General features: G+C 38.5%; 2 protein-coding genes and 1 pseudogene across 3 annotated transcripts; 1 reads left to right on the top strand and 2 right to left on the bottom strand.

The window, feature by feature from the left end:
• The first annotated feature begins 1,707 nt into the window (after window positions 1–1,707).
• LOC127415144 (protein GUCD1-like) lies at window positions 1,708–7,521 on the top strand. 2 transcript variants are annotated; one of them, XM_051653730.1, is made up of 7 exons: window positions 1,708–2,307; window positions 2,623–2,704; window positions 2,809–2,974; window positions 4,112–4,203; window positions 4,368–4,609; window positions 4,686–4,809; window positions 7,386–7,521. In XM_051653730.1, exons 1-6 carry the CDS (start codon window positions 2,301–2,303, stop codon window positions 4,775–4,777), a joined length of 681 nt encoding a protein of 226 aa, XP_051509690.1. In that variant the 5' UTR covers window positions 1,708–2,300; the 3' UTR covers window positions 4,778–4,809; window positions 7,386–7,521. The 2 variants fall into 2 exon arrangements, with proteins under 2 accessions (XP_051509690.1, XP_051509689.1); XM_051653729.1 differs by lacking the exon at window positions 7,386–7,521 and having other exon boundaries at window positions 4,686–5,399.
• LOC127415398 (beta-ureidopropionase-like) lies at window positions 5,463–19,473 on the bottom strand (annotated as a pseudogene).
• Window positions 19,474–22,405: 2,932 nt separating this feature from the next.
• On the bottom strand, window positions 22,406–24,191 carry LOC127415167 (uncharacterized protein C22orf15-like). Its single transcript, XM_051653784.1, has 5 exons — window positions 24,167–24,191; window positions 23,807–23,893; window positions 23,120–23,242; window positions 22,942–23,016; window positions 22,406–22,539 (listed from the first exon to the last, which is right to left on the bottom strand). Exons 1-5 carry the CDS (start codon window positions 24,189–24,191, stop codon window positions 22,406–22,408), a joined length of 444 nt encoding a protein of 147 aa, XP_051509744.1.
• Between the last annotated feature and the right edge of the window lie 331 nt (window positions 24,192–24,522).

The raw sequence follows: 24,522 nt of genomic DNA, 5'->3' as shown, positions 1-24,522 counted from the left end.
ACAGTTGTTGACTGAAAAAAGAAAATCCGATGTAGCGTCCCTTGGAAGGAACTGAGATACTATTTTTTTTTTTCACGTTGCGGTTCAGGGCTTCCGTATACTTGCATTAGGTTATGATTATTTTTTTAGTTTTTTTTTTTTTTTTTTTAGTAAACAGTAACATTTACAATTGTGTAAATATAACAATAAATATTATACAATAAGATATGCATTTTACAATATAAATATACAGAAGTATATAAAAAAGGAAACAATAACTGAAAAGAAAAAAGCCAGGGATGAAAGAAAACTATACATAAAAGTGTCATACATTTTTTTAAATAAATATGTTGTAAAGCTCGCAAATATTCATAGTTTTTAATGCTTTCTTATTGAAAGAGTCTCTAATATTGTTAATGTACATCTTGATTTCATTTAGCAAAACCATAAAGTTGGGTTTTACGCTGATAAATTTAGATTTCTGGATATGATATTTGGCTATAATTATGATAAGATTAACTAAATGAAAAAACTGTTCATCTTCTTTTGGCCAGTCAGTAAAGCCAAATAGTAAATTTTCACATAATATTGAAAATGTTCTTGAATATGGAATATTCTCAATAATAAATTTCTGCACATATTGCCATAGTGTAACTGAATAATTGCAATGCCAAAATAAATGTAAAGAAGTTTCATGATAAACATTACAAAAACCACAATTTGTATTAATGTCTTTTTTGAACTTTTGTAAATAATGATTAGCTGGATAGAATCTATGTATGAGTTTAAATGAAACCTCTCTAACTTTGTTTCTAATATGGTACTTCTGAGGTAATTAGGTTACGAATTGCGCTCTGAGACATTTCACAATGCAACGATGCGTGAAATCGAGCTTGCGTAGCAAGATGTGTCTGCGTTCACGTACTTACGTAGAGTATGTTTGGGCCTTAAGTCGCCGTTTGCGGATCCCATACAAATGAATGGGGAGAGCCGTAAACTGACATCTGCCTCAACTAATGGCATGAGTTGGTAGCACTATCTGACTGTTTGAACAACTGCATGGCGAGGGGCGTATTCAGAAAGCTGTTTTGAAAACATTGTTTATTTTTGCAATTCCGTTCAGGGCGCTAGTGGTGCAGAAATTACATACTTCAGCTTGACATTTAAAATTTGAATATTTATAAATGTATTTGTCAAGTGAAGCAACATATGTATCTCTCTGCGTCCTGCAAGATGACAAGGAACACCTACTACACGATATGCCCACTCCAAGTAACATAAAACGATTCTATTGCCTTAAAGAACTATTAAAGTCCAATGCAATACAGCTGTTCAGCTTGTAGTCCAAAAACCCGGAAGAGAATTCGCCATGGGTTCCCTCTGGATTTTCCTATGGGTTTTTATAATGGAGTTTTTGAACTTATTAGTAAAATAAGGTCTGTGGTAAACATTACTTGACAAAACGTGGACGTTTTGTTCTATAACATAAATTACACACAGTCATACCTCAAACGTTTATTTTGAAGCCTACTGAATTATATACTTTTATTTTTTTAAATACACGTCGGCTTCAAAATTCACATTTAAGGTATGACTGTGTGTAATTTATGCTGTAGAGGAATGTTTACCACAGACCTTATTTTACTCGTAAATTCAAACTCCATTATAAACACCCATAGGGAAATCCAGAGGGAAGCCATGGCGAATTAGACTTCCGGGTTTATTGACGTCACAGCTGAACAGATCTGTCGCTGTATGAATTATACTGTCTTTACTGTAAATATAACAAAGAATAACTTTTAAATTATATGTCACATATCATATTATTAATTCGAAGATATAAATGGTGAATATAAACACTTCTCTATTCTGTTTAAGCCTATTAGCTTAGCAAATCGCTAGCTTCTTCTACTCTTCATTTTCATCACATTTCTCCTCACTGTCGCCTCCACGGTGGTGTGACAAATGGTCAGTATTTTGTGATTATTTTGTCTTTTCAGCAGGTGGCGCAGTTGTACTTATTCTCAGTTCGATGACGCTGGGTTCTGTGTGGACTGAACTGCCGTAGAGGAAGTAGAATCCTTCCTGGGAATGACCAGGAGGTGTGGGAAAATCAGGACCACTTTATTAAAGTCGTTTCGCCACGTTCTGTCAGCAGCCTCTCAACATTTTTTGGTGTATTGAAGATGAGCCGATTTTAGAGTGTCTGGTGTCGAGGACAGGTGGGCAACAGCTGTCCGGCTTACCCCGCTAGCAGATAGTTTTCATGATATACATACCTGAAACACAACAGAAAGAGATATACACACACCAACTGCGTCATGACCGGTGAGTTTGTGTTATGACATTTACATGCAACAACATCTTAAATGGCTGATTATTGTCTAACCCAACTACCAATATGATCAATCATGACCCGCCTGTAACTTCAAAGACTGGACAATAACTAGACAACCTGGATGTGTCGCTCTTAAATGATCATTCCATGTATTTATAATGGAGCTGATTGCCTCTGACCTTTATACGTGAATAAGAGTGCTAACTGAAGTAGCAAATTCAACTGTCAGTCCAAAACTTGTTGTGTGTCCTCAATAAAATCTGATAATCAGAACCCTTATGATAACGTGCCCTTGTTTTTGGCAGATGATGTGATGTTAAATGTACCGGTCATCCGGCAGCAATATCACTGGGACTGTGGGTTGGCCTGTTCGAGAATGGTACTAGAGTAAGTATGAAAGTTAAAAAGTGATGTAGCCTACTCCAAACAGTAACCTATAGTACAATAGTTACTCTAATCACAAACATACACATTGTTGTTTTTGTGGACAGATATTTACATCCAGTAAGTGAGGAGGAATTTCAGGGAGCGTGTTTGGACTTAGAGTTCACAGAAAGCGTGTGGACTATTGACCTGGCTTATCTCATGTGTAAGCTGGGGGTCAGACATCGCTTCTGCACACAGACACTAGGTGTGGACAAGGGCTTTAGGAACCAGGTAAATTAATTCCCAGATGTGTATGACTTTCTTTCTTCTGCAGAACACAAACAAAGATTTTTAGAAGAATATTTCAGCTCTGCAGGTCCTTCAATGCAAGTGAATGGTGACCAGAACTTTGAAGCTCCAAAAAGCACATAAAGGCAGCATAAAAGTAATCCATAAATGTCCAGTGGTTTAATCCATGTTTTGGTTTTTGGTGAGAAACAGATAAATATTTAACTCCTTTTTCATTTTCCATTGCAGTCTCTAGACGCAATCATGATTTCAAGCTTGATTACACTTCCTACTGCTTAATGCATGTGCAGAGTGCTAGATGACGCTATAGGAAGTGTAATCGAAATTAAAAATATAATATTTTAAATAATTAAAAATAAAAAGAAAATATTGCTTTATAATAGGGGCAGTGGTGGCTCAGTGGTTTAGGCTCTGGGTTACTGAACAGAAGGTTGGGGGTTCAAGCCCCAGCACTGCCAAGATGCCACTGTTGGGCCCTTGACCCTATCTGCTCCAGGGGCACCATATCATGGCTGGCCCTGCAATCTGACCCCAGCTTAGCTGGGATATGTGGAAAAAAAAGAATTTCACTGTATATGTGCAAATGTATAACATGATAATTAAATACAAATATTATTACAATTATTATAGTAATAAAAAAAGGAGTTATATTTTTGTCTGTTCTCTCCCAAAATCGATTGTGTTGTTTCAGATGACATGGACCACTGTAGTTTATGGATTACTTTTATGCTGCCTTTATGTGCTTTTTGGTGCTTCAAAGTTTTGGTACCCATTCACTTGCATTGTATGGACCTACAGAGCTGAAATATTCTTCTAAAAATCTTCATTTGTGTTCAGCAGAAGAAAGAAAATCATACACATCTGGGATGGCATGAGGGTGAGTAAATGATGAGAGAATTTTCATTTTTGGATGAACTATCCCTTAATTACAAGCAAAGTGTCACATGCAGTACAGTAAATAATGGGAGGTTTGCTAATTTCTCCCAAGAAGGTGGCGTTTTTTTTTTAAATATTTCATAATTTAAATATAATTGATGAGCTGCAGTGTTTTTTTTCTTCAAAAAAATGACTGACCATCTCTGCATCTGAATCATTTTTTCCCCACTTCCTGTCCCTTAGTCCTTCTACAAAAAACATTTTGACACGGAGGAGGACAGGGTGAATGAACTCTTTCTGAAGGCTGAAAGCAAAGGAGTCGTGGTAAAAAAATGGTGAGGGTTTTTCCACATTAGTCACCATTTTTCAGTTCTGTGGCATGTGCCGAGACATTTTATTTCCAGTTCCAGCATTTCTGATGTTACAATCCAAAATTTGACCAAAACATTGGGCCAGCAAGTTGTGCATTAAGAAATCTTATCAGATATCTCTCTTGTAGCTCTCTTACTGTTCAGGAGATCCAGAGCCACCTGGAGCAGGGTAATGTGGCCATCGTGCTGGTCAATGCTGTGGTGTTGGTGTGTGAGCTGTGCTCCACTCCTGTCAAATACTGCTGTTTCCTCCCCGTGGGTCAGAAGTGCTTCTGCAGGAAGCCAGATTACCAGGGCCACTTTGTGGTAGTGTGTGGATTTAACCGCAAGACCGGCAGCATCTTCTACAACAATCCGGCTTATTCAGATCGTATGTATTGTGCCGTTTACACATAACAGTAACATTATAACTCTGTCTTACATGTTGTCGTCTCTTTGATTGACAGGTGTGTGCTGCACAAGTTTTAGTAATTTTGAAGAGGCCAGACGGAGCTACGGAACGGATGAGGACATTCTATTCATCTACAAAGATGGCTGAGTCTTTCACAATGACTGCTTCTAAACAAACACGTAATCAAAAAGCACCCTTTGTATCCACTGTGGTTGGCTGGGTAGCATTATTGCACTGCTGGCCAATAGCAGGTACTGTAGTATGTGTAACCTCTGCTATGATCCTCAGAGCCATAGCATCGCACAAAACATTACTATGGTGCTACATCGGCCACAGAATGATCGGTTATGAAATGTTAACACAGAAAGGAAAGGGAGATGAAATGATTTTTAAGCTTGTGCTAAGTATATGTACCTCATCACCATTACTGTGATGTGGACAAATATTTTTAGCCACAGCTCACATGATTTTTGTAGTATCTGCCGCTGTCCCACAGTTAGAGGTAAAGGAGTGTATATAATGTTACTGTAAAGACTTTTGGACATGTTTGATCAGGGTAGCAGTAAAAAAAATCATTGTATTTTTTTTTTCTCTTGTAAGCCACCTAAGGGTGTATAATTCAACGTGAATTATCTTAAAGTATAGTTCACCCAAAAATGAAAATTCTCTCATCATTTACTCACCCTCATGCCATCCCAGATGTGTATGACTTTCTTTCTTCTGCTGAACACAAATGAAGATTTTTAGAAGAACATTACAGCTCTGTAGATCCATGCAATGCAAGTGAATGATGACCAGAACTCTGAAGGTCCAAAAAGCAAATCAAGTCAGCATAAAAGTAATCCGTATGAATTAAGTGGTTTAATCAATATCTGCTGAAGCGATCTAGTTGGTTTTGGGTTAGAGCAGACCAAAATGTAACAGATATTTCACTGTACATCTTGACAGTAGTCTCCTTGGTGATTATGATTTCAAGCTCGATTACACTTCCTATAGCGCCATCTAGCTTTCTGTGCATGCATCGAGCAATAGGAAGTGTAAATGTGATTGTGCCTAGAAGCTGCAATGGCAAGATGTACAGTGAAAAAGGAGTTATATTTTGGTCTGTTCTCACCCAAAACCAACTGGATCGCTTCAAAAGCCATTGATTAAACCACTGGAGATTTATGGATTACTTTCATGCTGCCTTTATGTGGTTTTTGGAGCTTCAAAGTTTTGATCACCATTCACTTACATTGTATGGACCTACAGAGCTGAAATATTTTTCTAAAAATCATAGTTGGTGTTCAGCAGAAGAAAGAAAGACTTAAACATCTGGGATGGCGTGAGAGAATTTTCATTTTTGGGTTTACTGTCTCTTTAATTATTGTAAAAGAGGGAAATTATTTTTTAAAACTCAGGTAACATTTGTTAAATCTAGAATGCTAAATTATGTCCCACTATTGGGAAAGAAGCATTTAATAGGTGCACTACGTTGTCTGAATTCACTTCTCCAGTGATTTTCTCAAGAACAAAATCACCTGGATATTTCTCATAACCTCATGTAGTATAAATAGCAAGAGTGAGTGTGGCTGTTTAATGGGTGATACTGGCTGAACTGTGAACCTTGACCATAAAGTACACATAAAGATCACACAACTATCCTAAACTCACTCATCGCACCAGTATATGAAGAAGTCTCTGTGTAAATTACAATATTATTTTTTGAAATTCTCAATATATTGTGTTGGTGTAATTCATAGTAACCACACATTAAGTTAATGGCTCCAAAGGAGAAAAGGAACAATATGTTTAGCTTAGTCTCAGAGGTTTACTGTCAGGTGTTTTGTAGAATAGAGTTGTGTGCCAATTGAAATAGTCACAAGTGGTGTGAATGCTTTGCTGTTTGCTATCTTGTAAATGCACTATGATTGCACATTGGTTCAAATGGTTAAATCTTCGATAATGGTTAGTCAAAAATGGCTGATGAATGAAAAGCGTTCTAACAGCCATAATTATGTATTATTTAATCTTTGATCATTCAGGTTAAAATGTTGTCCTTTGATTTTTAAGAAATTGCATCAGGTGTACAATTACATCAGCTTGTGCTTTTTTTAAAGAACATAAGGAATGTTAAAATGGCAAACTTTATTTTTAATGAAATACATAGTTGCATTTACGAAAATAATAAAAGTTGGATTTGTATTTTAATCAAAAATTCCTACTTTCGTTATTGACCCCTGAGAATTTAATTATATAATACATCAATAATTAAGTTATTTTGTTAAATTCAAGTAAAGATCATCAACTAGTCTTATCCCTTGTGAAGATGTGTGATTCTCCTTCAGCTTATAAACTCGGAAAACAATCTGCAGAGTTGGACTTGCAGTAGAAAGTTTGTCATTCCTTAATAATGTTGGGTTTGAAGTCATGCAAATTTGTTCAGCTCCTCTGCATATATTTCATACCTCTCTGTCATCTATGGAGAGATCCATAATTCATATATGAGAATGGCACACAGACACTATACTAAGAGACACAGTCAAGATCCAGTGTTCATAGAATATGGACTGTTTTGCCATGACCTTTGTCTTGAAAGTCATAGATTTAATAGGAATGGAAGGGAGAAAACCTCCCTCTGCCTGGTCAATGATAATATATCTCTCAACATTTGCTGAAAGAATAGCATCAGATATGAAGTGCTTGTATCCACCTTGAAGGACCATTTGTCTGCGATCTGGCAATTGAAGTTCAAATCCATCTCTGTCACCAACAGGCCACCACGGGTTCGGGACAGTCCTTGGGATCTGCTGCAGTCGGGTGCCACTACATAGCTGGAGCCATAAAAGTGACAGAAGTCATGGTGCGCTACAGACAGGGCAAAATGGAAAACAAAGATAAAATATACCAACAATGTTATTGGTCACTGGGGAAATTACAGAGACTTACCAATATTGTTTTTTACCAACAATACCGATGCTGATTATTTTAATGTTTGTGTCCTATAACTGATGTGCAGAACTAATTTAGATAATTTTCTTCTGCTATTTGACACAAAATAATTATTAGACTACAGCAAAAAAGCATAATGTGTTATGAATGCATGAATAATAATAATGGCACCGTTTATCTGAAGACCCAAAATGAGAGAACTGAGAACAGATTACATTGTGTGTGGGCTCGTTTTAAAGATAATTGCCTCCTATTTTATCTTCTGTTTATTTTTCGTGAAGTTCTAATCGTAAACGTGGCATATAAGCAACACCTGTTCACATGAAACATGTCAAAGACAAATACTTAAATATTACTCGCTATATTTTTGTGAGTAAAACAAATAGGCTGGTTGTATTCTACTCTGAGAGCTTTCCAATTAATATGGCACATGGCTATTTGATCAGTTTGATGTTTTTACAGATTACAATAATATGTACTGTGCACATTTTTTTATAAATCATAAGAACTGAACACTTCTGATTTGTCTGCAAATTTCTAAGCACTTGTTCAGTTTTGGTATTAATACCTACATGCATTGTAAAGTAGAGTTTCTAAGCTTTTAAAACGAGACCTATTTTGTGTTGGTCAAGACTGTAGTTATTAATATTTTATTATTACATTATTAATTATATTTAATATCAACTCTTTAAGCTTGCCCATCCTAGTTTAAAGGGTTAAACTCAGCTGCATGTGAATAACATTTTCCAAAATGTAATGTTTTAAATATATTAAATTATTCTGAGTGGCAAGCACACCCTCCTAGTGACTCGTAACGATTTTACATACACTGGCGGCCAGAAGTTTGGAATAATGTACAGATTTTGCTTTTATGGAAAGAAATTGGTACTTTTATTCACCAAAGTGGCATTCAACTGATCACAACGTATAGTCAGGACATTAATAAAGTGAAAAATTACTATTACAATTTGAAAAATCTTTTCAGAACTTCTTAAACTGCTTCAAAGAGTTCTCGTCAAAAAAATCCTTCACGTGCAGCAATGACAGCTTTGCAGATCCTTGGCATTCTAGCTGTCAGTTTGTCCAGATTCTCAGGTGACATTTCACCCCACGCTTACTGTAGCACTTGCCATAGATGTGGCTGTCTTGTCGGGCACTTCTCACACACCTTACAGTCTAGCTCAATGGGGTTAAGATCCATAACACTCTTTTCCAATTATCTGTTGTCCAATGTCCAAAGTGGCTTATTCTTTGCAAATCATCCCATAAGGCCTGCACCCCTGAGTCTTCTCTTTACTGTTGTACATGAAACTGGTGTTGAGCAGGTAGAATTCAATGAAGCTGTCAGCTGAGGACATGTGAGGCGTCTATTTCTCAAACTAGAGACTCTGATGTACTTATCCTCTTGTTTAGTTGTACATCTGGGCCTTCCACATCTCTTTCTGTCCTTGATAGAGTCAGCTGTCCTTTTTCTTTGAAGACTGTAGTGTACACCTTTGTGCGAAATCTTCAATTTTTTTGGCAATTTCAAGCATTGTATAGCCTTTATTCCTCAAAACAATGATTGACTGACGAGTTTCTAGAGAAAGCTGTTTCTTTTTTGCCATTTTTGACCTAATATTGACCTTAAGACATGCCAGTCTATTGCATACTGTGGCAACTCAAAAACAAACACAATGTTAAGCTTCATTTAACGAACCAAATAGCTTTCAGCTGTGTTTGATACAATGACAAGTGATTTTCTACTACCAAATTAGCAATTTAGCATGATTACTCAAGGATAAATTGTTGGAGTGTTGGCTGCTGGAAATGGGTCCTGTCTAGATTTGATCAAAAATGACTTTTTTCAAATAGTGATGGTGCTGTTTTTTACATCAGTAATGTCCTGACTATACTTTGTGATCAGTTGAATGCTTTGGTGAATTAAAGTATCTATTTCCTTCCAAAACAGCAAAATCTGTACATTATTCCAAACTTTTGGCCGCCAGTGTATATGTTTGTGGCTTGGGTCTTTGTGACCCTGGTCATGTTACAGTGAGTTTGCACATGTAAAACAGGAGAGTAGGGAGCGTTGTGTTCAGGGTGAAGGCTTATACAACAGTAATGAGGGCTGAAAGAGAGAACAGAGCCATGACAGCCCTGAGCTTTAGGAATACGACACCTTCGTACATGGTCCCGTCTTCACCCCATCACTGAAACACTTGGCAGAATGACAGACAGCTACAGCAATCCTTTTATATGCTGACATAAAGAGACACAAAGCTCTGGGAAAGAACCAGACAGGTTAATATATGTATAAATAAGGGAATGAAGTTTAGGTTTTGGCCCAAATTAAATTGCTTGTGTGAAATGCATTTAATCTGTTTTTTATATGGCTCTCTGGAATATTGGATTCTGATTGGTCATTTACGTCATTCTGTCTTGATTTTTTTTATTTTTGTTTTTTTATAATGACCGCTAAACTGTAGGCTATATTGTAATTTCCTATGTAGCTACCTACCTAGTTTCATGTCCTTTGTATCACTCTGTGGTCTCTTTCTTCTTGCATAAATAATTTCATTCAAATGAATAGTTCATGTCCATTAAATAATTTCTTTGATAAGTAGCCCTGTAATAAGATGTATAATGCACAGCCAGCCAGTTATCATCCTGTCAGTTTATATTCTGAAATACTGCAAGCTGACTGTACATCATCCCTATATATATATATATATATATATATATATACATACACATACATACATACATACACACACACACACACACACACTCTCTCTACCGGTCAAAAGTTTTGAAACACTTACTCATTCTTTATTACAATTTTTTTTTCACATTTTAGAATAATAGTAAAGTCATCAAAACTATGGAATAACATAAATGGAACTATGGGAATTATGTTGTGACTAAACAAAATCCAAAATAAATCAAAACTGTGTTATATTTTAGCATCTTCAAAGTAGTCACCGTTTGCCTAAAATTTTCAGACATGTACTCTTGACATTTTCTCAACCAACTTCTTGGTCACCCTGAAATGCTTTTTAAACAGTATTGAAGGAGTTCCCATCTATGTTGGGCACTTATTGGCTGCTTTTCTTTATTATTTGGTCCAAGTCATCAATTTCAAAAACTTTTTATTTTTATTAAATTTTAGTTTTATAATGAAATAAATTAATATGTTGGCACAATTATATTTTTGTCTTCAAAATTCATTTCAAATATTTAAGCATACACCTTCAGATCAAAATATTTTTAAGGTCGTGAGAAACATTTCAGTCAAGTGTTTCAAAAGTTTTGACTGGTAGTGTATATATATAATTGATAACAAATATCTACACACACTCAAAATAAATGAATAATCACCTTTCTTTCCATCCCCAAATGTGAACTAATTGTTGTAATACTCCTGGAAAAGAGAGATCTAGATCAAGACCCAAAGGCTCAGTGAAACCACACTTGCCCAGAAAAACAGTAGAGGGCAGCAAAAAACACAGATCTGAACCTCTGACACTGCCATCTGAGGCATGTGGAAACTTCATAAATGATTGTAGAAATAACTTTCCTTTAAACCAATTTAAAGACAATTGGTTTACTGTATCTACCTTTGAGATTATAAGTCATCCCTGTATGACATTAAAGAGCACTAACAGAGTCCAGACTCCTCTGAGACAAATAAAAAACAAGGTGCTTGTGTGGTCAACTTGTTGTTTCATCTGAACAACATTATTAGCAGTTTGGCAGTTAATCCTATTGGAATTATTAGCATGTGCATCTCTAATCATATTAGTTCCTTTATCTTATTTACATAGTTTACTTAAGTTGTGGTTGTGATATTATCAAAGTACAAACACAGCTGAACAGTTGAGGCCAACAGGAAATTTCCTAGGAATTTCTGTGTACGTTTTAGTAAGCATGAAATGCATTGAGTTGTTTATGTAAGTTCACAGTGGAATCATAAACACTCATCTTGTTTTCATTATTTTACACACATTTTTTTGGCACTTAATACACAATTATTCTGCCTTGCAAAACACTGTGACTACACATTTTGTCAAAACTGAGGTATAACCAAAATCTGGTAAACGGGTTTGGCTCAACTATGCACAGATTTAGAGAAAACGGAGTGAGACTATTTTATCATTCACATTCGGCTGGACGTTCAGTGTTGGTGTAGTTACTATGTTTTGTCTTTGTAAGGCAGCACATACCATGCCCATGTGGTTGATAGCACAGGTGAAGCAGTGGTTTGCGATGGCAGCGTTTCTGGCCTCAATTGGCCACATTGGTTCACTGTAATGCAAAACCAGCATAAGTATGAGGGAATAAATGAATGAATGAATGTCATTCCCATTAGAAGAGTTAATGCAGCACAACCTGATACCTGAGCACTCCAACTGTGGCTGCGGGGTTAAAGATGATCTTGGCCCCATGTATGCTGTACATTAACCAGTTGAGAGGGTGGTGCCGGCCATAGCAGATGTTAATGGGGATCTTTCTGGGGATGTGTCTGGAATACAGGGTGACCTGTGTTGCCTTCCATATAATATGTTGACTATTCAAAGGAATGAGAAAAGGGCCAGTTTAACAGACGATTTGTGTAAATGTTGCATCGTAACCATGCAAGAAAGCAACACTTCATACATGAGTACCAATAGACAACACTTCTGTATTTTGTTTTAATGGCCTAAAATGTCCCATATGCAATCCATTATAACTGTATTTGTATCTGTTCATAATGTAAGCTTAAGGTGAAACAGCAGACACCATACAGTGAATCACTGAGGGTTCAATGGTTTCATCAAGGGTTTCTTCACTAGCTAAGCCAGTAAGACATCCAGGTTTACCTACATCAACAGAAAGGCTATGCTGGACGAACAGCGTTACCAGCACCAAATCAACACTAACCAACATTAACACCTATTCATAATTTTCTGATATTGATCAACATACTGTAGATGCTATTAAAAATCTCTTTTATTTTACTGAAAGCAACACAATAGAGCCATGTCTTCCATCTGATACCTGCAGGTATACTAGGGCTTGTATTCCAGGCAAAGAGAGTGGGCACATTTTTCCTGTATTATAGATTAGTGGGATGAACATTCTCACGGTGTGGAATGGATCGAAGGAACAATTTGTCACTGAAAAACATCACAGCAGGAGGAGGAATCAACCACTCTCAACCACTTAAAATTTGATCATGTAGTGCAGCTCCATGCACTTTACACACATGCACACAACAAATTGTTTAACCTGAAGTTGAAAAATGACACAGAACATGCCAGAACAAATCTCTGAGAAGATGATTTATTTTTTGAGCTGACATACTGAACATGTGCGTAACCAAATTTTTGCTGGGGCAAGTATCAAATAAGATTTAGACACACGCATGTGAAGTCCTACAAACACATTTAAACCAATAGCAGCACAAAATACGGATAAATTCAACGTATTGTTTAATTAAATCATAATAATGTGATATAAATAGAGGAACTAAATACAGAGTGTCACTGTAACTGTTTTGTCACACTGAGGGTGAAACTGACCTTGTTGAAGTCTCCCACACGGGGAATCTGATTCTTCCGTGATTTTCCCAGAAATTGCCATTATTGGACACCACAACTGCAGTGTTCCACAGTGTTCCACCATGGATCTCATCTCGCTCCAGGATGGGAGACACCACCAACATGTTGTATTTTTTGGCCAGCTACAAAATGAAAATGGAGCCAAATGTTTGGGCAGTAGGAGGTATGGCTGCTGAAAGAACAAGACAGTAAGCTGTACTGTATATCATGAATTTCTTTCTCTGTTGAGTGAGGTCTTGAAGAACCATTAAGGAAATCAGACTTGATGAAAAACTGCCATTTAATAAGATGTGAATTGCAGGACACTGTAAGGAATGACAAAAAAATATGTGGGGCTCTGGGCAAAATGCCACAAAGTGGCAAGAATGCCCTTAAATTCAAAACATCGGATAATGACTTCTTCTGTTTTAATTTTGTAACCTCTGATTTAGGGCCTTATATTAAGAGCGCTAGTGCTAAGTGCAGCATTATGCCATAAGTCATACACACTAAGTCAATGGGCATTGCCATGATTTTTTGGTATTTTCATGCAAGCGCTAAGTCTAGGCGCAAGTGGGTTTGGCGCGCGAAGCGCTAATGGGCTGGGTCAAGTGCAATTTAATTCTGAGGTTCTTCTCTGGGATTGTCTTTGTCCTATTATAGAGTCCATTCCCTGTTAAGCACCAGCAATATAAACAAAGACAGCACAATAATAAGAAGTTGGTAGTGTAAATGGACTGTATGCAATGAATTAGAAGAATAGAAATATGGACTTACATTCTTTTGAGCATTAACTGAGTCCTTGTTGAATGTCAGGCATATTTCTATGACAGTGACACGCTCCTTTCTAAAAATCAAGTTAAATTATAGAGAAAGTAAGTATTATTAATCACTTCATTTCTACCGGTCGATTTTGATTTTGAAAAATTAAATTCATTTATTGAAACAAAAAAAATTTAAACCAAAAAAATTTATAAATTCAAATTAAACTTCAAACTAAATGAAAATATAATCAAAATAACAAAGTGGTCAAAAAAATCATACCAAATCCTAACATTTAACAACTTCTTTCACGGCACCTTTTGCAGTGACTTAAAAATCACTACGACAGCAGGTGGAAAAATACCAATACAAATTAGATCATTAATACAATTTTAAATATAAACATCATAATAAAAATAACTGAAAAATAAACAATTACCTAAAAGATAGTTTCACAAAAATCTCATAAATATTTGTTTCATAAAATGGCTACAACAGTGATCGTCATGGACATAATTTGATGTTCCACTATATTTTCTGCTAGTGGAATTTCCAAACTGCAAATGCAGGAACTGAGTTTATACTTTGCACTGAAAACAGACATGGTATTGAAACGTCTTAGCGCAATGACTTATTTCTCAGAATAATAGCTAATTGCGCTTTTTGCCACTTCATTTCCATACAATTGACCCATGCCCACTTGCTCTGGCACAAAATTTGCACTTAGAATTAGAACTCTGGACGGTACTGTTTGGTCCTAGCGAGTAGTGCTGCGCTTTGCACACTCATGAAAATAGAGCCCATAGTTCTTATTATTATTCTTTTCTGAGCCCAGTTATACATTCTATCACATAAAATATGAGATTATGATGAAATAATTTTATTGGTAAGAGTCTACACTGAAAAAAAAAAAATACCTAAAAATGTGCTTCATGTGCTAACATCTAAATTAATTGGTTTGACATTAGGTTACACCAAAAAAAAATAAAATAAAATTAAGGGTTGGATCAAGTAGAAATAGGTCCTTAATGTAACAATTGCAGGTTACAACTTTTTAAAATGTGCAGTATGTAATTATTCACATTTTTCAGATTGAGAATTTATTTTGAAATTAAAGATTACATTTACATGTATGACACAGTTATTTTATATGGTTAGAAAAAAAATATTGCCCTTATAACAGTTTAAAAAATAAATGCCCCTGAAAATCAATTTCAGGGAGCAAATATTGCCCATTAATGGAAAAAGTAATTTCTGACACTGCGAAAGACCAAAACAGAACGTAAAATGTTAGAATTTTAACATAAAAGAGATATAATATTTGCATTATAATATGATTACTGATTTAGTGTTAGAAATTCCATCTCTGGGCATATTTGTGAAAAAATAGACAAAGTCCCTCTGTAAACTGACCGAGAAAATCTACTTCCTCAGACAGAATTCAGTGTCAGAAGATTCCACAGTTACATGCTGCAGAGCTCATCAGTCTGTGGCTCTTGCTGTGGTCAGTATGTCCCAGTACCCTCTCTGGGCTTAATACCCTCCTGCTACTTCCATTAGCAAATCACCAGCCAACAACTCCTATATCAAAAGTAATTCCCTACGCAGTGGGACTGTGACACTAATATAATAATCCACAAAAGAATAAAACAATTCAATCAATGTAAATCGGAATACAGCTTCCTTACGTGAATTAATTTAAAATCTGGGGACAATGGTTAAACATCAAAATTTTACTATATAATCAAATGTTCCAATAAAAGACAAAGCAATAAGCCACAAAAGGCAGTGATTATACCACGGCTAAGGGGCTTTCATATTGTCAGTTGTTTTATACACAACTTAACCATAAAAATGTTATGTTTCATATCAAAGGGCAGTTGTCTTTGAACTAGACACTCCACTATATGCTGATTTTATCTATTGCTTATTGTCATGTAAATGTTAGAAAAAGACAAATTAGATGATCCCTTTTGACACCCATTTATTAAAATCAGAGGACAAACAGGGGTCAGGGGTTTACGTGGGATGGTGGTTAAGGGGGTTCAAGCTTGGGCAACGAGACCCACTGGGACCCAGAGGGACTTGAATGATTTGGGATGCCTAGAGAGTTTATAATTGGAGCATGTGACTCCCTTTGATCCACATGCATCGCCACAGCACGCTACAGCCAACACAAACAGAGGAACTGTGGGCGCAGCTAGCTTAAAGTCTTGATTCGCTCTGCTGATGTAAACCAGATTCTGCTGATGCCTTCGCCGGCATGTAACGTCACTTAAGGCCAAAAGGTCTTCTGTTCCTATATGCACTGATCATAAATAAGCCCAGTAATTGGATTGTAGACAACAGGAAACAGTTTATAGATAGCCATGGAATAAAATTTGACTGCTTTTCTTGTATATGAGTAAATGGTCACATGTTTAGCAATGACAGCAGTGTACTGGAGTGTGACATTCTATACTTCACAAAACCTTAAAAAGAATGGTGATCTTTCCATCATAGATTTAAATACATTTTAGCCTAAAATCATTATGGGAATGTCGCAAACCCATTTTTATTAAGATAAATGTGAAAATGTGTAGTTTGGCTGATCAATTATAGACAACAAACTGTAACAGTAATTTCGACAACTAATAATGCTGCATGCTATATGCTCCAGCTGAAGGGTTGGGAACCGAGAACCGATTCCATTCTTTAAAAAATACCGGAATCACATAATCTTCGTATCTTTCGGTTCCGTTAACGGTTCTCCAGCGTGCAATTTTCAGCCGTTGTGGATTGAACACCATCCTCGAATACTCTTGACAGTGTTTCCAGCAGCGCATCTCTGCAACAGTGCTGCCCTCTACTGACTCTACAGCATTAAAACACACAGTTCTACCAGTGTATTTAATTCCCAATCGAGCGAGTCTCGAGCTGGCTCTTTTTACAGTGCGAAACATATGCGCTTCTGGTACAGTTCGATTCCCGAAATAATTATTCAAAGGAGCCGGTTCTTTTGAATCTACAGCGCGAACCATACATCGCTTCCAATATACAAGTAATCTTACACTGATGTGCAAGTTATGAATGTCCAACTCGAAATTAAGTAATAACTGTTGAAGTCTGAAATACAACATTAGGCTACAAAACACAGTCTAAACTGTCTCTGGAATTGTTACTGTTTATTTAATGATGGCCTGTGTATCTATTAAATCAAGCAGTGCAGTTACTGACTGGTTGTTCATATGACAATGTATAATTAAAGATACACAAGTTTTGTTGTAATAAGTGGAATTTTATCGAATAATAAATTAATGAATGAAATATGCCATCACATTTCGTGTTGGTTTAGATTTCTTTATTTAAAATAGAGTAAGGATCTATTATTGGATTGCATTTATGTCTCTAAAAAGTCTGCAAACACACCTTTTACAAGAACAATATTAAATTTATTTCTGATTTGTTATATCTGCTCTGTACAAATCTGAAATGATCTCATTATTTGGTAACAGACAGCAGAGGGTAGTGAATGCAATAAGAATTGCATTTCTCCTTTCTAAATCATTCTTAAAAAAAAATAAATAAATAAAAAGTACTACAATAATTACTGGAATCGTTACTGGAACCATTAAGGAACCGGAATTGTTAAGAGGAATCACAACCAATATTGTAAAATTCCTTCTGATTCCCAACCCTATCCAGCTGTATCTTTGAGACAGCCCTGAATTCAGTAGAAAGAGAGTCTACTGTGTATGTGTTGGTGTGTGTTTATGTACTCACTCCAGGTTTCTTGGAAGCACACCATATTGACCCCACACATAGCCGCCACCTCTACCATCTCACCCACACACTTGTGCAGAGCTGTGATCTAAGATAAATAAGAATATGATGCCAAGAGACAGAGTATTTTGATCATTTCAAACTTGTCGGATACAACATAGAGCTTTTTCAACAGGCTTTTCATAAAATCCTTAAAAAGTTCAAAGCCATGAACCAAACTAACCAGCTCTGTGGTGAATCACAATATTACAAACTATGATTTGAGACAAAAAAATTGCAAATCGAACAAAAAGACAAAGGTACAAGACTGTACTTTCACAGGGGCATGAAATACAATCCCATAAAGCAAATAGAATAAAAAAATGATGGAAATCTATAAAACTATTGATTTTAGATTGTTGATCATAAGTATAGAAACAACATGTTTTAGGTGTACTGCAAAATATTTTGATATATTCAAATATACATGTAGTTTGAGGATGAAGGGTGACTGACTTGGATGCATCATTCACAGTGTGCTTTTGGAGTGGGCAGTCGCTGCCGGACTTGTTTGGCGGGCTTTGTTGGCCGCGGTTCTCAGATTCATGGACCTCTCTCTGCTGGACCATGGATAATGTAGTTGTTCTCCAGGAATTCTTTCTCTTTTGAAAGTTCTTTTATCTTGATATGACATCTAAACATCTAAACATGGCATCTTGCGGGCATGAAAAAACAGTGGGACATGGTGCAACGGCCAAAGATGTCCTTCTAGCGCATGTTTACATGGAAATACAATGGAAAAAGAGAGCAGACACAAAAATAAGTTTGGTGTAAACAGCCGTTATTACCAGGTTTCAAAATTAAAAACTACCTGTGGCAGTGGGGGCGTGGTCAAGCGCCCGTCCGCAGAGAGAGAAAGCAGTAAGGGCGCTTGCACCTGAGCTAGATTATGTTTAACACCTGTCTCTAAGTCCAGTGAGAATGGGGAGAGCGGGATATAAGCAGCCATGCCACCAGCAGAGAGAGAGAGAGAGTCTGGCATAAGGAAGGCCACGGTGCTCCTGAAGCTGAAGCCGTTACGTTTAATCTGTTATGTTTGCGAAGCTGATGTGCTTAAGTTACTACGTGCCTGTGAAGCTGATGAGTTTGTGAAGTTGTAAAGCATTGAAGTGGCCGATTAAAAGCCCTACCTGAGCCTGGAAAAACTTGCTTCCCTGTGTTCTCCTTCCCTTCTGCTGTGAAGCTGTTCTACACTGGTGCCGAAACCCGGGAATCTGAAGTACGCCCCATGGAGTCCTCACGTCCCTCGCCGGCCTAGACCAGTCACACCAACGATCTCTGCTTGAGCTACATCAAGACCAGGACTGCTGGTTCTTTGAGATCCTCAGAGCTCAGGCAGCAGACTGGCAGGCGATTCGGATCCTCCTCAGCCAGGAGAGGGTCCCCGCCACGTCCCCGGACAGCCACAGCCCCCTGCCCCTGCCCACGCTTCTGAAGATGGGGGCGGAGGACGACCCGGAAGCCTTCCTCGACTTGTTTGAACGTACCACCGAGATCTGGAGCTGGCCGTGTGATCAGTTGCTGTCCGGGGAAGCCCAGCTTGCTGCACAACAACTGCCGGCAGCAAACCTCCTGGCCTGTGAGGACATAAAGAAGTCCATCCTGCAGCGGGTTGGCCGCAGTCCAGAGCAACACCACCAGCTCTTCCGGACCATGAAGCTGGAGAAGACCGGCCGCCCGTTTGCCTTCACCCAATGGCTCCGAGACGCCTGCCAGTAGTGGCTGCTGACGGGGGATTGCGACATCGTGGGAGAGGTCGATCAGGTGGTGCTGGGGTAGCTGATACATCGACTGCCAAAAGGAATGGCGGAGTGGGTCCAGTGCCACCACCCGGCATCACTGAAGGAAGCTGTCCGACTGGCAGAGGACCATATGGTGGCATACCCGAGGGTGGAAGAGCCCTCCTACTCTCTCTCCCCTCCCCCTGTGTTTTCCCCTTTCTCTTCCCCCTCCCCTCTTCCCTCTCACTCTGCTCTCTCTCCAGAGCCCGTTCCTGCCCTGCGGAGGCGAGGAGTCCCCGACACTCCGCAGGCTGCCCCCGACTGGGCTGGAGCGTACCGGATACCGGTAAGTGTCAAGGGGGGTACTCACCAAGCATTGGTGGACACGGGTTGTAATCAAACCACTATCCACCAATGTTTGGTTCAACACGAGGCTTTGGGCACAGCTAAAACGGTGAGGGTGAAGTGTGTGCATGGGGATATTCACAACTACCCTGTGGTGACCCTCCCTAGAGTGGAGGCCATGGTTAGTTCCCACCTGATTTTGGGGACTAATTGGCCTGAATTTAGAAATGTATTAAAGGGAATATGCATGGATGGGTCCTGCACTAAAGCAATGAGATGTGAAATGTGCGATGCTCTGGCAGGGGAGGCGGAGCCAGGGCCTTCTTCTTCTGCTCCACGTCAGGATGACGTAAGGGGGGGGAGAGGCTACAACCCCTCCCATCCTCAGGGGATGTCCTGAAGGGGATTTCCCTTTGGAGCAGTCGTGAGACGAAAACCTCAAGCACGCCTTTGTCCAAGTGAGAGTGATCGATGGTCAAAAACTCCAGCCGAATGTCGCACTTTCATATCCCTATTTCACAATTATAAATGAGCGGTTGTATAGAGTGACGCAAGATGATCAAACAAAAGAAGATACAACCCAGCTCTTAATACCGCAGAGCCACTGGGAAATGGTGTTCCAGGCGGCTCATTATAATCCCATAGTGGGTCATCTAGGGGAAAGGAAAACACTAAACCATCTAATAGCCCATTTTTATTGGCCGGGTATTGGCAGTGATGTCTGCAGGTGGTGTGCGGCTTGCCGTGAATGTCAGCTGGTGAATCCACCGGCCACCCCAAAAGTGCCATTGTGCCCCCTTCCGTTGATCAAGGTCCCCTTCAAGAGAATTGGCATGGACCTTGTCGGGCCATTAGAATGGTCAGCACGTGGACAACGCTTTGTATTGGTCCTAGTGGACTATGCAACGTGATATCCGGAAGCAGTGCCCCTGCGCAACATCACCGCACGTAGTGTTGCGGAGGCACTCTTTAAAATAATCTCCCGGGTGGGGATTCCAAAAGAAATTCTCACCGATCAGGGCACAACCTTTATGTCACGGACACTACGCGAGCTTTATGAATTATTGGGCATTAAATCAATCTGCACCAGCATTTACCATCCACAAACAGATGGCCTGGTGGAGCGATTTAATAAAACCCTTAAAAATATGATTCGTAAGTTCGTGCATGAGGATGCTATAATTTGTGACAAATGGCTCGATCCGCTGTTATTCACAGTACGAGAGGTCCTGCAAGCCTCCACGGAGTTTTCCCCATTCGAGCTGCTGTATGGGCGGTGCCCGTGTGGCGTGCTTGATGTCATATGTGAAGCTTGGGAGAAGGGACCTTCAAACATTGAAATTCAGTACGTTCTTGATCTTAGAGCAAAACTCCACACCTTGGGGCAACTAGCACAGGAGAATTTGCTCCAAGCTCAAGAACGACCGAGCCGACTGTATGACAGGGGAACTCGGCTACGGGAATTTGCACCGGGAGATAAGGTACTCGTATTTCTCCCCACATCGAGCTCCAAATTACTCACCAAGTGGCAAGGACCCTTTGAGGTCACACGACGAGTGGGGGATCTTGATTATGAGGTAAAGCGAACCGATAGAGGGGGCGCACGTCAAATATATCACCTCAACCTCCTGAAATTGTGGAGGGAGGCAGTCCCTGTGACGTTGGCTACGGTAGTTCCGGAGAGGGCGGAGCTCGGGCCGGAGGCGAATACAAAACACATTCATTTCACCCTGGTCACTTGCGGAGACCACCTCTCACCGTATCAACTCACAGAAGTTGCCAAGTTGCAAAAGGAGTTTGCAAGAGATGTGTTTTCCCCTCTACCGGGTCATATGAACCTCATCCAGCCCCACATCAAGACCGAGCCGGGGGTGGTGTTACGTAGCTGTCCCTACCGATTGCCCGAGCACAAAAAGAAGGTCCTCACTCTCCGGTACTACCTGTTGGGTACTAGCTCTCCGGTACTCTCCGGTACTAGCCATTGGTATCTGGCTCTTCAGCCGTTTAAGTTCAAGGTGGTCCACAGACCGGGGGCACAGATGGCTGTCGCCGACTTCCTTTCCAGAAATGGGTGGGGGAGTGGTAGATGGACCGGATGTCTCCCCGGCCTGAGTTGAGTGGTGGGGATATGTGGCAGCGGGGCGTGGTCAAGCACCCGTCCGGAGAGAGAGAATGCGGTAAGAGTACTTGCACCTGAGCTAGATTATGTTAAACGCCTGTCTCTAAGTCCAGGAGAGCGGCATATAAGCAGCCAGCCACCAGCAGAGAGAGAGAGAGAGAGAGAGAGAGAGAGTGAGAGTCTGGCACGGTGCTCCTGAAGCTGAAGTTATGTTTAATCTGTTATATTTGTGAAGCTGATGTGCTTAAGTTACTACGTGCCTGTGAAGCTGATGCTTTTAAGTGACTATGTGCCTGTGAAGCTGATGAGTTTGTGAAGTTGTAAAGCATTGAAGTGGCCGAGTAAAAGTCTTGCTTCCCTGTGTTCTCCTTCCCTTCTGCTGTGAAGCTGTTCTACACTATCCTTCAAATGTTAGTCTTTTGTCCTAATTGTAAATGACCACACTAACAAAGGAACCATAAAACGAATTTTATAAATAAAATGTTTATAACATTAAAAACAGTACAGTTTAAATAGGAGTATGTTTTTCAAATTGTCAGCTCCGAGGTGTCATTGTGACTCTTCTCTTGACAGCAGCTTTGAGACGGTTTAGACTGACTCCACCCTTTTTTGATGCACCACCCCTTTTGTCTTGGTCCTTTGAGGGATTTGACAACTTTCCTAGGACCTCTAAAATGAACAGAAACAAAGATATTATCTCATAGTTAAACAACTAAAAAACAAAGACATTTTGTGTAATATCCCTAACATAAATGTTCCAAGGTTACCATAGATTGAAACTCTGGTAACTTGGTTGGCCTATTGTCTGTATCAAATGTAGGCTAAAGTAGCTAATTAAAGTAAAATAAAAGAAATCAAACAAACTGACAGAAAGATTCTGAAAGCTTCTTGCACAGTCTTAATGAGATTCCATATAAATTTGTGATTTTATAGCAGTAACAGTATAAAGGTTATTTAATATCTGCTTAATGATATTTCAATAAAGGGAACATCCTTCAAAGAACAACTCAAAAAGGAAAAAGGAAGCAATCTATGCCCCTGTCCTTTTATATTAAATGATAGATGCATTACCTGCTAGCTCAGGGTAACTTGTCCCAAAGTCACCATAAACTGCAGAATATTTAGGCCCTTCAGTGCCTTCACCTCCTGCTAAATGTAACACGTTATTATACAGTATATGTTAATTTTACTCACAGTCCTTGTGGTATTTGATGTGGGCCTACTTGAACAACAGTGAGGACAAACTCACGTGACACGCGTAATGGAATATAGCTCTCTCTCTCCTTCAGCAAACTGCTGATGAGGTCAGTGCTTTGTGCTTTCTCTGTCAAGTTCACCAGTTCTCCCATCATGTCCATCAAGTCCACAGCCTCTTCAGAACACAGCTCTGTGTTTACCTAACCTACACTGAGTATCTCTGGCTTGCAATTAACACTTAGTAACAATTTGAAATAAATCGGCAACACTTTACAATAAGGTTCCATTTGTTAACATTAGTTGATGCATTAGGTATCACTACAGTGATACAGTAAACTATATATATATTTTTTACAGCATTAGTAATCTTTGTTAATGCAAATAATTAAACTATTTATTATCTAATAATATATTAATATATATTATATAAATATAATAAAAAAATAGTTAATACAAATACAATTATTTATTGTTAGTTCACAGTGCATTAACTAATGTTAACATATACAACTTTTGATTTTAAAAATGTGTTACTATATGTTGAAATTAACATTAAACAAGATTAATAACTGCTGTAAAAGTAATGTCCATTACTGTAGTGTTACCAATAAATCTTACACTGAAACTATTATCGAAAATTGAAATAAATAAAATACATATTTTTTTCATAACAAGTCAGTCATTGCATTAAACTTCCACAATCCTTATTTAATATTAAATTGTTGTAGCTCCGGTTTACCTTGGGCATCCAGATTGCATTTCTCTTTTATGCAATGGATAAAGTTTATAATCTTGCAGTTTAGGTTCAATAACTCTTCTTTTCCTTCTGTAAGAAATGTGTTTTTGAAAAACAGTTTCCAAAAATACAACCCAATGAACTTTTGAAATGTAAATCTTAAAAAAAAACTAATAAAAGTACTTCACAATTAAAAAAATAAATAAAAAAGTAAAAAAAGAAGAAGAAGAAAAAAAAAAGGCCAGAATCCAAGGCACTGCAGTAAAAAACATGTTAACCTTAAAAAAAGTGTTTTCAGCAGAAGCTTTCATAAAATTCTGAACCGCACTAAATTGTGAAATAAGATAATGATCCTGCACTTACCACCAAATATCACAGTGACAAACATCTCAGTCCTAAATAAGATGTGAAGAACATTCAACTCCTGATATGATTAAATTGTTCACTGTTCTCTCAGCAGCTTCCAGTAATGAACGTGGGCTTTTCACACAGTACCAAAACACAAGGCAGCTAAATGTTGTTGACTTCAGCCATACCTAGAGACAAAGCCCTGGTTTATGGGGAATGCTGAAGAGTTCTACAGTAGTGAATGTAATTGGCAGACTATTGAGAGGCTCAGAGTAAAGCTCTTGCCATTTTATCCTTCTGTGCCACCACTGAACTATGGATGAACTCCCCTCCTGGCCTAGAATTTTTATTACATAAACATCACCATATTG

This window comes from Myxocyprinus asiaticus, chromosome 24, assembly GCF_019703515.2.
Source record: "Myxocyprinus asiaticus isolate MX2 ecotype Aquarium Trade chromosome 24, UBuf_Myxa_2, whole genome shotgun sequence".
Lineage (NCBI taxonomy): Eukaryota > Metazoa > Chordata > Actinopteri > Cypriniformes > Catostomidae > Myxocyprinus > Myxocyprinus asiaticus.
The sequence above is the reverse complement of the archived record's forward strand: the minus strand, read 5'-3'. Positions and strand labels throughout refer to the sequence as shown.

Excerpts from the sequence above, each read along its gene's own strand:
- LOC127415144 (XM_051653730.1), top strand. Across the intron at positions 2,975-4,111 it reads ACAAGGGCTTTAGGAACCAG|TCCTTCTACAAAAAACATTT; the intron begins GTAAATTAATTC and ends CCTGTCCCTTAG. Across the intron at positions 4,610-4,685 it reads CAATCCGGCTTATTCAGATC|GTGTGTGCTGCACAAGTTTT; the intron begins GTATGTATTGTG and ends TTTGATTGACAG.
- LOC127415167 (XM_051653784.1), bottom strand. The coding sequence starts at position 24,191 with ATGTTTGTCACTGTGATATTTGGTG. Across the intron at positions 23,243-23,806 it reads ATGCAATCTGGATGCCCAAG|AGGCTGTGGACTTGATGGAC; the intron begins GTAAACCGGAGC and ends TGTGTTCTGAAG. Across the intron at positions 22,540-22,941 it reads AAGTTACCCTGAGCTAGCAG|AGGTCCTAGGAAAGTTGTCA; the intron begins GTAATGCATCTA and ends TGTTCATTTTAG.